General features: G+C 43.2%; 1 protein-coding gene across 1 annotated transcript in view; it reads left to right on the plus strand.

Moving 5' to 3' along the window:
- Positions 1-19341, plus strand: part of LARP6 (La ribonucleoprotein 6, translational regulator) — a 41876-nt gene extending 22535 nt beyond the window's left edge. The window contains exons 2-3 of the mRNA XM_024747542.1: positions 13662-13872; positions 17779-19341. Of these exons, the coding sequence (XP_024603310.1) occupies positions 17920-18846 (927 nt within the window). The 5' untranslated portion in view covers positions 13662-13872; positions 17779-17919 and the 3' untranslated portion in view covers positions 18847-19341. The remainder of the gene's footprint in view (positions 1-13661; positions 13873-17778) is intronic.
- The last annotated feature ends 204 nt before the right edge of the window (positions 19342-19545 follow it).

The following is a 19545-nucleotide window of genomic DNA, read 5'->3' on the forward strand; positions in this document are numbered from 1 at the left end:
AACTGGCTTTTGGCGGTTGCTGGTGACCGGGTCCGCAGCCTTTAACCCCACCAAGGCTCTCGGAACTGGCGGCGGGGATCTGAGGGACCTGGACGTGGGCATGCTCTGGGACCCAGGGGGAAGTCCTTCCTGGACCATCCTCGCCATCTCTTCCCCAGAGGGAGACTCTCCTTCCCTGAGCTCACCCAAAGACCCTCCAAAAAGCCTAGCCCAACCCAGTCTCCACTTCCGAAGCAGGCCCACCTCCCCATGAGTGTGGTCCCACCTAGCCTTCACTGCCATCATTTCCCTGTCTGCTTATCAGTCCAAGTGGGGTTGGGGGACCGGCCAGGCACAGCTGACACTTGCTGCTGGGGGATCCAAGGAGTGAGTTCACCGTGTAGAGAGTTCATTTGCCCCATTTGGAATCAGTTCAGGGCTTGCTGCTTCATCCTCCCCTGCTGGGGGATTCCCATTTTCATGCCCCTTCTCCATCTGACTTCTAAGCTTGCATCATCATCTTGCTGCCTTGGCGTTGGGTTCCTGGGTAATGGGTAGTCTAGCACAAGAAACCACCTGTCTAAGCTCACCTCTGGGCCCTGAGCTTTATTTTCAGCCAGAGAGAGACCTTACTCTTGTGTCCACTAACACCCAGGCCTTTCAGGACTGTGATTTTTTTCCTGCTGTTGAAAGGAGCTGCAATATGGAGCATCCCTAGCAATAAGAGTAGGGCAGTGACAGAACTTGCAAATAATGGGAGATCCCAAGAGGCATCTATTAAGAGTCCTCTTTGCACATGCTTTGAGCTACCAGAGCTCTGCAGGATTATTCCCTGGCAGGCATATATTTACTTCATCGGGAGAACACTCAACCCAAGGGCATGAGGATCCTGGGGCTAGAGCCATTCCCCTTCACTGCCTGACCCTTCCCTAGTGGAAGAGGTCTAGATTTAAGGACCCAGAATTTCAGGGCATTCAGATAGAGGTATTCGAGCAGGAAAGTCCAGCCCAGTGGTTTAGTGCAGCAAAGCTGGGCCACAGCAGGTGACATGAGAGATTAGTACATAATATCAGCACTTTACTGTAAAGTCTGATTCATTCATTCACTCACCTGTGTGCTGAGTATTGAAAGTATAAAAGTAATGAGTCACTGACATCTCACAATCTTGAGAAGGCAGCTGCTTAGTCAAATCATTTCAGAGGTCATGTAAAATAGTCCAGAGTGGCTTATTCTGCTGAATCTATTTGCCTGTAACTGTGGCAAAGAGCTGTCCCCTATCCCGGGTACTACATTTTGAGATTGTACCATTAGCAGGGATTAAAGCCCTACTTATTTCTTGGGAACCCCTATGGAGATCTAGAAGAACACGATCCTTTCTTCGGGCATGGGGTGATTCTTACCCCAGAGCCACCCTTCTCTCCCAGCTCCAGGGGCTGGAGTCTCATGGAGCATTCAGTCTGAAGCCTTTCCTGCTGCCCACTGGCATAGAGTTGACTCCAGAAAAATCCCTGGGGCTCTTCAGAGTGGTGGAGCTGACAGAGCCCAGCGGGCAAACATCCAGAGCACAAGGAGAGTGCAGCCAAGAACAGACACCACGCTGTCCCCTGCTTGAGCCAGCCTGGCACAGCAGTGGCCACCACCCTGTGTGGACACTTCTGGGCTCCCAGAGCCTGCAGGAGGAAGCCCAGGTTCCCAAATTCTCTGGTTGAGATGGGTATCCACCCGCATCGTCCCTCAGCCATTGCTTCCTTCCCTGCCCGTTTTAACAATTCGTGCTCCCCCGGTGCTGACCCCCACTAGGTCCCTGAACACAGGTTGCTGTTTTGTGTCCACATGTCTTTGTGCTCCCACCTCAGATCCCTCTGATTAATTTCTAGTAGCCTTAAAACTTCGCTGCCTCTTCCCCACCATCCTCAGTCCCTACCCCAAAGCCAAGTTTGTTTTCTCTTCTTCGTGTTGCTGTAGTACTCTGTACACACCACAGTTGTAGTTCTATAGTTTTGTCTCCCTCATAAGAGTATGAGCTCCATGACTTTAGGGACCGTGCTTACCTGGTTTTCATTGCATCCTCAGTGCCTGGCACAGCACCTGCCACGTAGTGGGTGTTCTATAAATATTTGTTGAATGAATGTGTGTCTCTATCGTAGCACTCACTCCATCAAGTTGAAATATTTGTGTGTTTCTCCTCTTCTAGACAGTGAGATCTTTGAAGGCAGAGACCTTGTCTTAATCTTCTCCATATCTCCAATACCTAGCACCATCTCTCTAGTCTTACCCCCATCTTGCCCACTAAAAAGATCTTTTCTTTTTTTCTCACCTTTTTAACATAAAAAATTTCAGACATAAAAGGTGAAAGAGTTAGTAACCTGAGCATTTGTATACCTGCCATCTAGACTAAACAGTTGTTAATATTTTGCCATATTTGTTTGATGGATGTATAATGTGTGTGGTTTCCCATGAACTATTTGAAAGTATGTTGTACACAAGACTTATACCCTAAGTACTTCATTTTGTAGCTCTTAATAATGACATTCTCCTATAAAATCATAATACTACTACTGCAACTAAGAAAATTAACAATAATTCCCTAACATAATCCCTAAAATAATCTAATAGTCAAGTTCCACATTCATGTTTCCCCCAATTGTCCCACATTGTATTTTACAGCTGTTTCTTTTTCACCTCAAACCAGAACCCCAGATCGAGACAGTTGTCTATTATATCTCTTTAGAATCTTTTAATCTAGAGCATCCCCACTTTTTTTTTAATGCTTTCCTATTTTAGATAAGAGCCCAGATGTCTTGTTGAATGTTTCACAGTTTGAACTGGTCTGGTTATGTTCTCATCCTCTAGCTTAACTTGCTCCTTTGTACCATGTGTTTCCCATAAACTCAACTTAGCGCAGAAGGCTTGATTAGATTCAGTTAAACATGTTGGCAAGAAGACTCTTTGGGCACTACCATAAACTTATTGTATCACCTAGGCAGCATACACCATTAGTGGTGCTAAATTTGACTTCTTGGTTAAGGTGATCCCTCCATTGTGATTAACAAGTAACATCTGGTCTTCTCGTGAATATTCTTTCACCAGCGACATTTCACCTAATGGTGTTAGCATCCACTGATGATCTTTGCTTGAGTCAGTTCATCGGGGATTACATATTGGTGATTTTCTCATTTTATCATTCTTTGTACATTTATTAGCTGACATTCGTATGTAAAATAGAGCTTTCCCTGATCATCTGGGATTGAACAAGAGTCCCTCGTAAAGAGGCAAACAGAAATGAGCACTTCCTTGCCTTTTCCCCCCTCAGTTTATTTTTTTCCCCTCAGTTTATTTTTATTTTTATTTTCTTCCAGTTTTATTGAGATATGATTGACTACAGCGCTATATAAGTGTAAGTTGTACAAAATAGTGATTTGACTTACATGCATCATGAAATGATTATCGCAATACGTTTAGTGAACGTCCATCATCTCATATAGACACAAAATTAAAGAAATAGAAAGTAAATTTTTTCCTTGTGATGAGAACTCTAAGGCTTTACTCTCTTAACATCTTTCATATAACATACAGCAGTGCTAATTATATTTGTCATGTTGCACATTATTTCCCTAGTACTTATTTATCTTATAACTGGAAGTTTGTACCTTTTGACCACCTTCATCCAATTCCTCCTCCTCTCCCCCATCCTCTGCCTCTGGTAACCACAAATCTGATTTCCTTTTCTGACTTTGAAGTATAATTAACCTCCAGCACTATGTTAGTTCCTGTTACACAACATGGTGATTTGATACTTCTGTACACTTCAAAATGATCACCACGATAAGTCCAGTTACCATCTCTCACCATACAAAGATATTACATAATTTTTGACTCTGTTCCCCACACGGGACATTTCATACCCGTGACTCATTTATTTTGCAGCTGGAAGTTTGTGCCTCTTAATCTCCCTCACCCATTTGTCTCCTCCCTCTACTTCCCTGCAACCACCAGTTTGTTCTCTGTTTCTGTTTTCTTATGTTTGTTCATTTGTTTTTTAGATTCCACATATAAGTGAAATCATACAGTATATGTCATTCTCTGTCTGACTTACTTCATTTAGCATAATACCCTCTAGGCCCATTCATGTTGTCGCAGATGAGAAGATTTCATTCTTTTTTATGGCTGAGTAATATTCCATTGTGTGTGTATGTGTGTGTGTGCATGTATATATATATATATATATATATATATATACACACGCACCTAACCACAGCTTCTTTATCCATTCATCCATCTGTTTATGGATACTTAGGTTTCTTCCATATCTTGGCTGTTGTAAATTATGCTGTGGTGAACATAGGGGTGGATATATCTTTTCTAATTAATATTTTCATTTTCTTCGAATAAATACCCAGGATAGAATTTCTAGATCATATGGTAGTTCTATTTTTAATTTTTAAGGAATCTCCATACTGTTTTCCATAGTGGCTGCACCAACTTACATTCCCATCAGTGGTGCATGAGGGTTCCCTTTACTCCACATCTTTGCCAACACTTGTTATGTAGTTGTTCCCGTGATACCTTTTCCAGAGTTGGTACATACCTATATATGTTTTCGACCTGTCCTCATCTGTTTTCTTATGTTTGTTCATTTGTTTTTTAGATTCCACATATAAGTGAAATCATACAGTATATGTCATTCTCTGTCTGACTTACTTCATTTAGCATAATACCCTCTAGGCCCATTCATGTTGTCGCAGATGAGAAGATTTCATTCTTTTTTATGGCTGAGTAATATTCCATTGTGTGTGTATGTGTGTGTGTGCATGTATATATATATATATATATATATATATATATACACACGCACCTAACCACAGCTTCTTTATCCATTCATCCATCTGTTTATGGATACTTAGGTTTCTTCCATATCTTGGCTGTTGTAAATTATGCTGTGGTGAACATAGGGGTGGATATATCTTTTCTAATTAATATTTTCATTTTCTTCGAATAAATACCCAGGATAGAATTTCTAGATCATATGGTAGTTCTATTTTTAATTTTTAAGGAATCTCCATACTGTTTTCCATAGTGGCTGCACCAACTTACATTCCCATCAGTGGTGCATGAGGGTTCCCTTTACTCCACATCTTTGCCAACACTTGTTATGTAGTTGTTCCCGTGATACCTTTTCCAGAGTTGGTACATACCTATATATGTTTTCGACCTGTCCTCCTGAACCTTTATTTTTTGAATCTTCCCTCATGTTTTTATATTGCATTATCAATTTGGTTGCCTTTTTGAACCTTTTCAGATTCATTATCTTTTTCTAGAGACGAGTCAAAAGAAACTTCACACAATGGTACTGGACCCTGGTGTTTTTCATAAATGTTATTTTCTCCTTTGTGTTCACTATCCTCCATGTTGCTGTCCATCATTTTCCTGGTCTTGGTGACCCAACCAACATATATTAGACCATTGGCAAGGATAGATGATGAGTCCAAAAATTTTTCTGTACTGAAAGTCTTAGTGAGGAGCTCATTACTCCACCATTTTAGTTTGGGTATTTTCCTTCGTAAGATATCATCTGATTAACCACTCAATTAACAGCCAAAGTAGCTTGAAATTTTATGAGAAAAGCAGCCTTGGAGATCTTATCCTGCCCTTATTTCTCCAAATCATTTACAAATATAATAGATATTTCAACACTGGTCTCTGGAGCCCAATTAGCTGTTTCAAAATGTACCCCTTATTTCTATGCTTTGTTTCCATTTCTAGCAAGTTTACAGTCATAACAAAATAACTCATCATCACTCCCAATTTATAATACTTTATTTAAAGCAAAACAGTAACGCAAACATAAAACTTTTTCACAGTCCTCTTGAAAGGCCACTAGCAACATATTCACCAGGAACCATACTTTCTCCCTAAAAGAATTCTGATAGGTGTGATTTGCCCATACAGAAACAATTCACTTTACCTTGGTGATGCTTTTTAAATTCCTACTACGTGCAAGGCTCTGGGTAGAATGAAAGAAACCAATATGAATCCTACCCTCCCAGAACTTAGAGTTCAGGGCACTAATAAGTTATGCACACAGTAGCTCTGATACAAATAGAGGCAAGTATTAGGAGAAGTTGAAATGATTTCCTTCCTGGGAGAGTTACGTTTGAGATGGGCCTTGATGTGTGACTAGGATTCGGACCTGAGAGAGAGGGGCAAGGCATTCAAGGAGATGGGAACAGCATGCACAAAAGCATAGAGTCCAGAAACCTTGTGATATGGGGAACTATATGTCTTTTATTTGCTTGGAGCAAAGAATCTGCAAGGAAATAGAAATGCATTTGGAAGCTGGTTACAGCCAGATTCTAAGTGAATCTGAATAAAGAGCTAAGGATTTTGAATTTTATTTAATAGGAAATAGGAAACATTATTAGTATCAAGACAGAGCAGTGGCATTTTATAGCTGTTCTTGAAAACGTGTAATAAGGCACAGAACGGAAGAGACTGTAGCCCAAAATACAACAGGAAGTGACAGGAGGTGGGAAGAAAGAACCCTAGAAAGGCTGTGGTTGGGAAATACGCAAAGGAGGCAAGAGTGAAAAGGGATGCTAATATCTGAGAGGTAATTTAAATTCTTCCTTTAGAACAATTGCCCAGCCTCTGTACCTGCCAATGAAAGGTAGTAGACAATATACCCTTTACTTCCCAGGGGAAAAAAGAAACAAGATTATTTCCTAAAGGAATTGAGTGAACTAAGTGGTGACCTAGGGCTGCTAAGGTAGAACTGGTACCTGATATAGGGCTCCTACTTAATTGTTCCCTTCCAGTTCACTCTGAAGTGAAGCCTGCCAATTGGCATGCCCCACCCATGTATATAGAGCCACCTAAGGAAGAAAAACAATAGGAGTGTACATATTCCTAGGGAGCCCTCACAAACCACCAAGAAAAAGCAACCCAGACTTCATTCTTCAGAATGAATAACTATGGAGCCATAGTTCCCTACTCCTTATGTGTGGGCTTCCTTCCAAGGTGTACCGTATGGAAAGGGGGAAAAGGAGTCACTTTACAGTGGAATCGTATGACAAACACTACCTCAGTCAGGTGATCAGGGTCAACATCCACAATTATCAGTCATTGGATAGTATGGGCCCTTTATATGATGTGATGAGAATGGAAATTTACATCAGTGGTCCTCTTCCCAAAAACTCATATCCCCAGTCTCATCATGAAAAAAATATCAGACAAATCCCAATTGAAGGACATTCTACAATATACCTGACCAGTACTGCTCAACATTGTCAAGGTCATCGAAAACAAGGAAAGTCTGAGAAAGTGTCATAGCCAAGAGAAAAGAGGAGCCTAAAGAGACACAATGAATAAATGTAACGTGGGATGGGATCCTGAAACAGAAAAAGGCTATCAGGTAAAAACTAAGGAAATTTGAATAAAGTATGGACTTTAGCTAATAATAATGTATTAATACTAGTTCATTAAGTGTCCCATACTAATGCAAACTATTAATAATAGAAGAATTCTGGTGTGGGATATATGGGAACTCTATGCTATTTTCACAATTTTTCTGTAAATCTAAAACTATTAAAAAATAAGTGTATTTTTAAAAAGAAAAAGACGGCTGTTTACCAGCCACGTGAAGAAAATCAGTGACATGAAAATTAAATGGAAAAACTGACCCCAGAGGATACAGAGGCAACACTGTTGGAAACAGAAGAGACTGTTAAAAATTATATATACTCCAGTTAGTACCCTGAGAGAATTTAAGGTAGTGTATCCACAAAATAAGAACAGGATGCTCTTAAAAAGGACCGATATGAAGACATAAAAGAATTTTTAAAGACTAAATAACTACTGAACTTTTAAAAATTCACTGGAAAAGGTCGGAAGATAATGTCAAGGAAATCTCTTCACATATAAATCAAAGACAAAGGCACAGACAGACAATGTGATAGAATAATAGGCATAGAGGATCAGTCCAAGTGGTCAGTCAACTGACAGTATTTTAAGAAGAGAACTGGAACCTTAGCAAATGCCTTCTCCCTGCAGTGACCAATGTTTATATAGTAATAATAATGACCTACAACTGATTGACTTTCAGAGTTTAGTATCTATCTATAGACAAAGCATGAAATAGTAGTTCCAGAATAGACTGTAAATATTATGAACCATGAGAAAATGAAATAAAGGCACATCTGATAAAATTTGGGAAGTTGGAAATGTAAGGAGAGATGAAGGAAAAGGAGGGGTAATAATATGCACATCATATGTTGTGAGGAATTGGGAAATATTTTTTAATGTTGGTGGAATAAGAAAGAGAACTTTAAGTATATTACTTAAAACACATAGAGAAGGCTAATAGGAAAACCAAAAATAATATAAAAATTTTAAAGTTGAAAGAAGAGGCTTTTCAGTGACCCCAAATCCTTCTTTTGTATAATAGGACATCAACAAAGAATTTCAGAAATTGGCAAGTGATACATAGAGCTATGAACTTATTTTATAGACCTATACAGCAACTCTCATAGGAATTAAATGGTTGAATAGAGGTTGCATCTAGGAAAGAGGAGTGGAGAGGGGGATTGTTGCTCTCTTTGTAAGTTTTCTCCTATTTTATTTCAGTTGGTTCTATGTATATGTATTACTTTAATTTTTAAGAATTATTTTTTGATGAGCTATTAATAGGGTCCGAGGGAGAAGTAATGAGAACAGTTGGAATGGAAAAGAGAGAACAGATGGGAGACACTGCAGAATAAAATCAGCACTTGATAACTGACTCAATGTGGGGGCAAAGAGAAGGCTGAAAAATGCATCTTAGGTTTTGAGTCTAAGCACATAGAAGAGAGTGTAGGGAAAGTCATTTGTGGGACAGTATGGGAGGGAAGATAATGTGGTTATTTTAGGAAAGTTGTAATTGACAAAAAGTTGTCGATGTTCATATATAAAGAATACAAACTTCTTTAACGTTTGTGAAGGATACATGGTCTTTTGTGTTCAAAGGCTGTTACAAGAACCAGGAAACAGTGCCGCAGGCTCCCCTATATAAAACAGGCTTTCCTGATCTTCCAAGATTCCCCTTGGGAGATGTACAGTTGCTGCTGACAGCACCCATGCAGAGGGAGGGGTCCTCTGGGTGCAAGAAGCTCACCTCTGCACTCACACAGAGGCTTTCTGTCACCTCCCAGTACTACCCACCTGTTCTGGAATTTCTGGTTACTTGCTCACGAGGTGCAAATACTGACACAGAGTCACCTCCCAACACATTATGGATTATTTACTGAGCGATTGTGTGAAAAGAAGATGAGGTTCCCAGGTAGAATGTCTCTTGGTAAACAGGCCCAGGCTTTGGTCCTACCTGAGGCTGAGGTCTGCAGAAGGTGACAGCTTGATTCTGGACATATTGATATTGAAGCAGTATCAGGCTATCCACGTGGAAACGTCCAGCAGGCAGTTAGGAATTGAGGACTGGACTCAGGAGTGAGAGCAGGATGGAGGGGGAGGAGGAGAGGCAGACTTGAATCAGATAAGCCCACCAGTGGCTGAAGTGTAGAGGTTGCCAGGGGATAAAGAACCAAGGAAAGATCCTTGGCAAATACCTACATTTCAAAATGGGAGGAGGAAGAAGATCCTGGAAGGGCAGTCAGATGGGAAGAAAACGCAGAAAAGAACACCTCGTGTAAGCCCAGGGGGAGAATATCAAGAAGAAGGTGATCAGCTGTGTCCCATCCTGCAGCCAGGGGACAAGAGACCAAGATGGAGAAAAGGCGCCCAGATATAGCAAATGAATTCTTTGGTGGATGTCCAGACACACAGAACAAGTCTGAGGGAGGTCTGGGCAAGTCTGATTGGATGAACTTGATTTTCTTAATCAAGTGTGAGGTAGAATCACCGGCAGGGAGTAAAGTCTTCCCGTGGCTGACCTTGGGAAGAACGGGAGGGTCTAGAATAGGCACTGGAGAGAGTGAGAAGGTGCACCATCTCCCTTCCATTATGTTTTATTTGTGTGTAAGTTTACTTTTGGTGATGGCATCAACTGCTCTGGTTAGGAAATAGGACTTATTGGTCTGTGGGTCCCTTTAATGGTCTGGTCACCTGTGATATACTAGCCATTTGTAGTAAGTTGGGCCATTTTGCTTATGCCTCTGAGTCCACCCAAAACTCTTCACTGGTCGTTATCACCCACCTCACCCCATCCCCTGCTATTCATTGTCATCCTTGTCAGCTGGGCCCAGAATTTCCTATGCATTCTTAGTTATTTCATCTGGTATATTCAACCTATCCATTTTAACTGCTATCTAGGGCGTACACTTTCTGTAATAAAGTGAAAATTTGTACTTTCCATCTGGCATTTTCTTTTTCATTTCACTGATTTTTCCACTGACACTTTTTCTTTGGCGTGTTTTGAGCACCTCTTTTCTCAGTGTAGTGTTACTATCCTAGTATTCGGCTGTAAGTAGTAGAAAACCCAACTAACAGTGAATTAAATAGGATTTTATCTTTCTCATGTAATAATCATAATTAGGCAAGTATGTAGTTATAGTAGTTGGTTCAGCAACTCAGTAATATCAGAACCAATAATGTCAATAAATTAGGCCAAGCTGATTCTCCTGACCTTTTCCTTATGGTAGTAAAAGAGCTGCTACAGCTCCAACCATTACATCCACACTCAACACAGATAAAAGGGGAAGGGCCAAGGCTAAGGCCAAGAGATTTTCACTTATATTATTGGCCATAACATGACAAATGGCTACCACCTGTAAGAGAGACTGGGAAAGTGAGCGTTTAGTTTTTATAACCTCCATAGTAAAGGAGGGCAAGTGAGAAAGAGTTTGCTATTAGATGTTGGGTGAGTCAGACTGGTGTCTGCCGCAGCTACCTTTTAGGGACTTCTAAAATATTCAACTTATCTACTGTTTAAATTGCACTTGACCTGTTATATCTAATGGGCTGCCTTAACACATTCCCTTAGTTTATCATCCCATTTTTAAAAAGCCTTTGGAAGAAACATGCTTTTAAAGTTAGTCTCTCAGACTGTTTTTTTTTTCCTTTAGTACATACACATTTGTCTTGTGACATCAGTAAGGTATTTTAAAAACCATTTCCAGACTCTCTACAGGCAAATAACTAAAACTCTTCATTTTTAAGATCTACAAGTGCCTGTATTTTATGCTAAATGTAATTTCTGAAATTGAAAAATTGTGAGATAGATTTAGTTTTTTTTTTCTCCTGCCAGAATATTCGATTTTTTTTCTCATTTGGACTCTTATACAATTGCTTTTTTTTTAAGGTTGTGAGCCAGTGAAAATTTTGCTGGAGTTGAAGAACGTGGGGAGTCAAGAACGATTTGTGGGGAGGGGAGAATAGGAGTATGTGTGAAAAGCATCTTGGCAGTGGCAGAGCAACATAAATGTTAATAGAGGGTGTTGTTTTTCTTTTTTAATGATCTTCTGTTCTTGTTAAAAATGAAAGCTTGACCCATTGACAGATGAATGGATAAAGAAGAAGTGGTGCGTATATACAATGGAATATTACTCAGCCTTTTCCGGCTTTAAACTGTCACATTCACAGGTTCTTTTACTTTATGAACCTTTTTTTTTTTTTAATTGGTTATTTATATGAACTCTCTGAACCCTTTTGGGAGCCTGGCAAGTTCTCCCAACACAGTGGAAGTACCTTGGATGCTTTAGGAAGACTAGGATGCTTTAGGGGGATTAGGTTTGTGCATGTGTCCCAAGAGAAGCTCCTTCTGCTTGGAACATGTTGATGGAGGCTCAGGGTCTGATAGTCAATGTTATTAGACATCAAATTGCCACAAAGGAAAGTAGTTCTTTTTCTTTTCTCTGGAAGTAATTTTTAACCAATACTTTTTATTGAATAATAAATATAGTATTTATATAATACATAATTTGGTAATTAAATATACAAAAGGGAACTCACCTTTGATAGCTTCTAATATGGTCAACTATGATGTGGATAATCACAAATTCCTTAAATATTTACGGTTTTGAAGATTTTATAATCTCTTCATGAAAGATTGGCCTTCCTAAAGAAGCTTTGCCCAGGATTTCTTTGCCTTGTTCTCATGTCCTAACATTCTCGGAGAGAGGGAGAGGAAGTATGTCCAGGTGGAGCTGCTGGAGGGCAGGGGTGTTCATTTAGAAAGGCCCCAGTGAATGAGGTTGTTTCCAGATTTCCGGCAGTGTCCCAACAAAATGTGGAAGGTATCATGTGTGCTGACTTTGGAGACAGAAAATTTGAGTTTGAAACCTATATCTGCCCCTTATGACTGAACAAATGAATGTGTCTGTCACTTAGTGAGCCCTGAGGGTATGGTACTCTTCTAGATATTTCCATGAATTAATTAATCTTCACACAAGTCTATCAAGAAAGTGACTATCATGAATCCCAGTTGATAGCTAATGGTACTGAAGTATGGCAGTGAAGTTCCTTGCCTAAGTTGACTCAGCTAATAAACGCTGGTGTCAGGATTCAAACCCAGGCAGCCTAACTCTAGAACCAGGACTCTTAGTTACTCTGCTAAACTATCTTCTAGAAACCGGGATTTGTGGGGAGGGGAGAATAGGAGTATGTGTGAAAAGCATCTTGGCAATGGCAGAGCAACATAAATGTTAATGGAGGGTGTTGTTTTTCTTTTTTAATGATCTTCTGTTCTTGTTAAAAATGAAAGCTTGACCCATTGACAGATGAATGGATAAAGAAGAAGTGGTGCGTATATACAATGGAATATTACTCAGCCATAAAAAGGAACGAAATTGGGTCATTTGTAGAGACGCGGATAGATCTAGAGACTGTCATACAGAGTGAAGTAAGTCAGAAAGAGAAAAACAAATACCGTGTATTAACGCATATATGTGGAGCCTAGAAAAATGGTACAGATGAACTGGTTTGCAGGGCAGAAATAGAGACACAGATGAAGAGGAGAACAAAAACCTCCTCCTTGGACACCAAGAGGGGAAAGCAGTGGGGGGTGGGGTGGGGGGGTGATGAATTGGGAGATTGGGATTGACATGTATGCACCGACGTGTATAAAGTGGATGACTAATAAGAACCTGCTGTATAAAAAAAATAAATTAAATTAAATTAAAAAACAATGAAAGCTTGATTTCTTAGCTAGTTGGGGGCAAAAATCTCTCCCCTTGTGGCCATGTGATTCTCACTTCTGAGCAGCCCAGTTCACATGTGACCCATTACAGTTTCCTAGGGCTGCTGTAACAAAGTGCCACAAACTGGGTGGCTTAGAACAACAGAAATGTATTGCTTCATGGTTCTGGAGGCTGGAAGTCTCCTCTCCGAGGAGACTGTCTCTCTGAGAAGATGAGGATGTCAGCAGGGGCTTGCCCCCTCTTGAGGCGCTAGGGAAGGGTCTGTTCCAGGCCTGTTCCCTAACTTCTGATGGTTTGCCGGCTGGCAATCTCAGACATTCCTTGACCTCTGCCGCACCACCCCAACCTCTGCCTTCATCTTCACGCGGTGTTCTCCCTGTGTGCACGTGGATTAGAGCCCACCCTACTCTGGGGTGACTTCATCTCTGATGACATCTGCAAGACCTTTTCTCCAAATACCATCACACTCTGACATATGGGGGGGGGTGGGACTTCAACACATGAAACTTGGGGGCTACGGTTCAACCCCTAACACCTCGTGTCCCCTTCTGGTCTCAGTGGTGCCACGACAAGTGGGGGCGAGAACGAGCGTGAAGACCTGGAGCAGGAGTGGCAGCCCCCGGACGAGGAGTTAATCAAGAAACTGGTGGATCAGATCGAATTCTACTTTTCTGATGAAAACCTGGAGAAGGACGCCTTCCTGCTAAAGCACGTGAGGAGGAACAAGCTGGGGTATGTGAGTGTCAAGCTACTCACATCCTTCAAAAAGGTGAGGCTTCGTTCTCAGAAGCCGCTTTGAGGATTTCAGAGGTGCTTTGGGTTGTGGTTCTCAATATTCTTTACCCCCTTGAAACCTGATGACTAACAACTTTTTATTTCCTCCAAGCCCTGAAAAAGGGGAAAATGATCAAGAGAAGGGATTTAGGATCATTATTAAGAATACCCGCCCACTCTATTAAAAGGGTCCTGGGTGTTGGGACAAGTCTCAGCGGGTGGCAGTTATGAAATGACATTACTTGTTCTTAGCAAAGTTCAGGCACTCTTGCCGGACAGGTGGGTGGCCAGGAGGATGGTGTGCCAGGACAGGGGGCTCAGTGACCTTGAGAGACACCTACCCAGCCTAGAATTATCTGAAATCAAAGCTCTTCATTTGCCAAGTTGAACAAGTAAGAGGAGGAAGGAGCTCTGGGAGATGAGCCTCCTCCAAAACACCAGCCTCCTTTGCTGTGTAATACCAACACCCTCATCTATAGGATGGAGATGTAGGATATCTACCGCATGTCTCTGCTGTATAGATCCCAGCAACTGGGTTGTGAATTCCCTGCTTCTTGAAGAGTTAACAGGCCGGTTGGAGTAAGAGCTCTGTGTCTCCCTTGGGGAAAGTGTATTTACTAGAATGGAAAAGCCCACGTGGCCTGTTGCATAACAGGATGTGTAACGAGTGGGTCCCAGCCAAGTTGCCTGTGTTCTTTGTCAGAGAACACTGGAGGAGAGCTTTCCTCCCGGAGCTCTTCTCTGCCTCGCCCGCTGGAATACTCTGCCCTCTTCTCTTGATTTCTTTCCTTTATTCGTTCATCAAACATATTTGCTCTGTATGCTGAGTGCTGTGTTAGGCACAGGATATACAAAATGAACATGTCATTCCCCCGTGCCCTGGCAAAGTCCAATAAGGGACACAGACCAGTGAAGGATCACAATATGACCATCAACAGTACTGCAATAGAAAGAACAAAGTACTGTTTGGAGCTAATTGATCAGAGCAACTAACCCTGCCTGGAGAATTGAGAAGTCTTCCCAGAAGCAGTGACATTGAAATAGGATCTTGAAGGATGAGTAGGAGTTTTCAAGGTACAGGAGAAGGGAAAGGGCATTTCATGTTGTAGAGGAAAAACCTACTCTTCTTCCTCACAATACTTCTGCCACCAGATGTGGGGGAGGTTTTTGCCCATACCAAGCAATTCTGTGACACCCAGCTGGGTGTCCTACAGTTTAACCCAATTCTGACACTGTCTCCCTGGGGATAGCATCAGATCCCTACAGGTTAAGGGTTCTGCACCACACTTTAGATGCCAGTCACAAGTAGTACGTCCCCAGGGATCCACAACTTCTGTCTGACTTGGCTACAAATCCGAGGTTCCCATGACCTCCGCCCTCTTGGATTAGATTATTTGCTACAGCTGTTCACAGAACTCAGGAAAAGACTTAATTAGATTTACCAGTTTATTAAAGGATATGATAAAGGATACAGAGGAACCACCAGACGCAGAGAAGCACAGGGCAAGGTCTGGGAGGGTCGCAAGTGTGGGAGCTTCTGTCCCCATGAAGCTGGGGTGTGACACCTTCCTTAGGATATGTTCACCAACCTAGAAGCTCTTCGAACCCTGAACTTTTGGGATTTTTATGGAGTCTTTGTCATGTAGAATGATCAATTATTATTATAATAATTATCTTATTATATAATAATATGGATATTATTACATCCATTTCCTGCCCCTCTCCCCTTTCTGGAGAATGTCAGGGCTAAAAGTTCCAAGCTTCAAGTCATGGCTGGTCCCATCCAGGAGCCCACCCAGAGTCGCCTCATCAGAGCGGAAGATGCTCCCTGTGCTCTATCGCTCAGGAACTTACAAACGTTTTAGGAACTCAGTGCCAGTAACAGGGATGAAGACCAAATATATATATTTCTTAGTATAAGTCACAGTATCACACATGTCCAGAGAACAGTGAGCAAGCCCTCACATGAAAGTGCTGGTGGGGGAACCCAAAATGGAGCAGCCAGTGGAATCATCCTGTACATTCCTTTATTCCTCCCCAGGGACCCTAAAAGTGAGCCTAATTTTCTTTCCTTTTTAAGTTGCCACTTACTGGATCTTTCAACAGAGAGTTCTCTGTTGAAAACTGGCTGCAGAGTAGACACAGACTCCCCAACACCTCCAAAATGACAGCAAAGACCCTTCTCATTCTAAAGCGTTTCCTGCTAATCATAATAGGAAACATATGACCAGGGCCATCACAGAGTTTTGGAAAATCTTACCAAGTTCTAGTAATTGCACAAAGATGGCAGCTCTCTGGTGCCTCTTCCTAGGTGGTGCCTGGACACTCCTTCCCCAAGCTCACAGACCCAGACCTGGGATGCTCAGACCTAAGAGAGATTCCCAGTGGCCCTGACTCCTGGCTCTGGGCGGTGGGTACTGGGTCCTGCTTCTCTCTGGATTGGCCATGGCCTTCCAGCAGCTTCTCAGGCCCTCTGAGTAAGGCCGCCCTGGCCTTCCCCCAGGCACTCCTTGCCCAGTCTTCCCCTGCTCTCCTGAGTGCCCCCTCCATGACTGGCAATGGAGAAGGCCCCCCCATGTTTCACCCCCACAGAGCCATTGTCCTGTAGTCATCTTCTTCACCCTTTCTGGATCCCTCATTGACCCTGTCCACCTGCAGTCCAACTTTCCAAGCCTGGACCTGCTTCTCTCTGCCCTTGGCTCCTGCCACGGTAATCAGCCCATTGATTCTGTGTGTAGGTGACTTGTGATTCCCATACCCTAAGCCCTAGTCTGGGCTCTTTCACCCAGAGGCCACAGGCTAGAGTGGAGAGTGCCCTCTCTCCAGGAGCCTGCCGGTACTACTCAGAGCTCTGCCAGGGCTCCCCCCACCCCGCCTGTTTGGGAGCCCTCCCTTCTGAGTTCCGGCAAGTTCCTGTTTGGGTCAGGGTGCCTCTGCAGAGCAGCTGCACTGGCTCCGGGTGATCTCGCCATTCCTGGCTCAGGTTACCCACCCACCCACTCACGTCCACCATTTCTTCGGGATGACTCATTCTCCATGGCATTCCCTTCACCAGAAGTGGGCCTCTCGAAAATTACTGTTTTACAGTATAAAATATAGCTTCCATGCGCTGCAACATTGATACGCACAATTTCCACTAAAGGAGGAGGAGTGAGGGACCGTTTCATCATTCTCCTTGACACCCAAGTTGCATTTAATTCCAAGTCGAAACAACCCACATCATCTTCAGGAGATACTGAAAGATCTTTTGGCACCTTCTGTGTCTTGAATGCAGAAATGTGAAAGCACCACTTCAGAGAAGGATTTGAATGTTAAAATCTCCAGATCCTGTCAAAATGGTAGCCTGTCATATTTGAAATAATGATAGCACATAGTATTTGTTGAGTACTCACTGTGAGCTGGACACTGTCCTAAGTTTTATATATGTAAAATGTGTGTCTGGGGGTAGATCTGTATATCTTTCTTTATTCATTTAGTCCTCATGATAGTTCTATGAGGTAGACACTATTAATGTCTTCATTTTACAGATGAGGAAGTTGAGGTACTGAGGGACTGCATAACTCTTCAGGTCTTACTGTCAGTTAGAGGTGGCCTCTGGATTTGTGTTTTCAACAGCCTTGTTCCAGAACCTGCAGGTTTAACCTTTAAACTTGCACAGAATAGAATATTTCCATACCTCGGAAAGATCTGTCGGACAGCACTGTTCTAAACCATGCTGCCTTGTCTGTAACTGTAGAAAGTGTATTCGTTCACTCACTAGGTTTCTGAGTGCCTGCACACACCGGGTATAATTCTAGTTACTGATGTTCCAGGGGTAAGGAAAGGAGGGAGGGAGATTATAGAGGACACCAGGAGGACAAGGACAATAGGTACCATCTCTGATTTGCTCTGTGTTCTTCAGGTGAAACACCTTACACGGGACTGGAGAACCACAGCACATGCCTTGAAGTACTCAGTGACCCTCGAGTTGAATGAGGACCACCGGAAGGTGAGGAGGACCACCCCTGTCCCACTCTTCCCCAGCGAGAACCTCCCCAGCAAGATGCTCCTGGTCTATGACCTCTACCTGTCCCCTAAGCTCTGGACCCTGGCCACCCCCCAGAAGAATGGAAGGGTGCAGGAGAAGGTGATGGAACACCTGCTCAAGCTCTTCGGGACCTTTGGAGTCATCTCGTCGGTGCGAATCCTCAAACCCGGGAGAGAGCTGCCTCCTGATATCCGGAGGATCAGTGGCCGGTACAGCCAGGTGGGGACCCAAGAGTGCGCCATTGTGGAGTTCGAGGAGGTGGAAGCGGCCATCAAAGCCCATGAGTTCATGATCACAGAATCTCAGGGCCAGGAGAGCATGAAAGCTGTCCTGATTGGTATGAAGCCACCCAAAAAGAAACCATCCAAAGAGAAGAACCAGGATGAGGAACCCACTTCGAGCATCCACCTGAACAAGTCCCTAAACAGGAGAGTTGAGGAGCTTCAGTACGTGGGGGATGAGTCTTCCGCCAACAGCTCCTCCGACCCCGAGAGCAATCCCACGTCCCCTATGGCTGGCCGGCGCCATGCAGTCACCAACAAGCTCAGCCCTTCTGGCCACCAGAATCTCTTTCTGAGCCCGAATGCCTCCCCGTGCTCAAGTCCTTGGAGCAGCCCCTTGGCTCAACGAAAAGGCGTGTCCAGAAAATCCCCACTGGCCGAAGAAGGTAGGCCGAACTCCAGTGCCAGTCCTGAGATCTTTCGCAAGTGCATGGATTATTCCTCGGACAGCAGCGTCACTCCCTCTGGCAGCCCCTGGGTTCGGAGGCGACGCCAGGCTGAGATGGGGACACAGGAGAAGAGCCCCAGAGCGAGTCCCCTGCTCTCTCGGAAGATGCAGACTGCAGATAGGCTACCTGTGGGGGTGCTGAGGTTGCCCAGAGGCCCTGACAACACCAGAGGATTCCACAGTGGACACGAGAGGAGCAGGGCCTGTGTATAAATACCTTCTATTTTTATTACCAGCTCCATTGAAAACCTCCTCTGTTTTCAAGGTTCTGACAAATACCTGGCATGACATAGAGTGAAATTAAGTCCCATTGAAAGGTTTTGTATACGTGTAGACCTCTTAATTTATATGTTTGTAATATATATGAATTGCCTGGTATGCTCTGGTTTTAAGACCCTCTTCTAGTTCAGAGCACCCATTCCTCCCAGCATGACCATTATTTTGATGATGCCCAATGTGTGTGAATGGCTCTGGAGGGCTGTGGGACAGAGGCTGCCCGGAGAGGGCCTGGCAGTGGGTCTCTTCTTCGTGGCAGGGTTCTTCTCTCCAGTGACGGAGCCATCCTCAGTTGGCCATGCAAGGGCTTCTTGAAAGCCCAGAGGAGTTCTGTCGTACGAAGGCGACTAGTTAAGCCAGTAGCATGGTGTTTTATACGACCAAATGTATGTTTCCTGTCAAGTGAATAAATAATAAAACACCTAACTGGGAGTGCTGGCTCTGAACCCATAGACTGTGCCTGACAAAATCTGTGTGCATCTGACAAGGCTGTGGGTGGTGTCATGAGGCTCTGAGGAGCTTAACAGGGACACATTTCTTGAGTGTGCCCCAGGGCTCTCCTTGGGGCTTCCGGCAGCCTGAGAGGTCAGCAGAGCTTGTGCAGATGTTAGAGCACCACAGTCTTTCATTACAAGG

Source organism: Neophocaena asiaeorientalis, unplaced genomic scaffold (genome assembly GCF_003031525.2).
Source record: "Neophocaena asiaeorientalis asiaeorientalis breed wild unplaced genomic scaffold, Neophocaena_asiaeorientalis_V1.1 scaffold591, whole genome shotgun sequence".
In the NCBI taxonomy this organism is placed as follows: domain Eukaryota; kingdom Metazoa; phylum Chordata; class Mammalia; order Artiodactyla; family Phocoenidae; genus Neophocaena; species Neophocaena asiaeorientalis.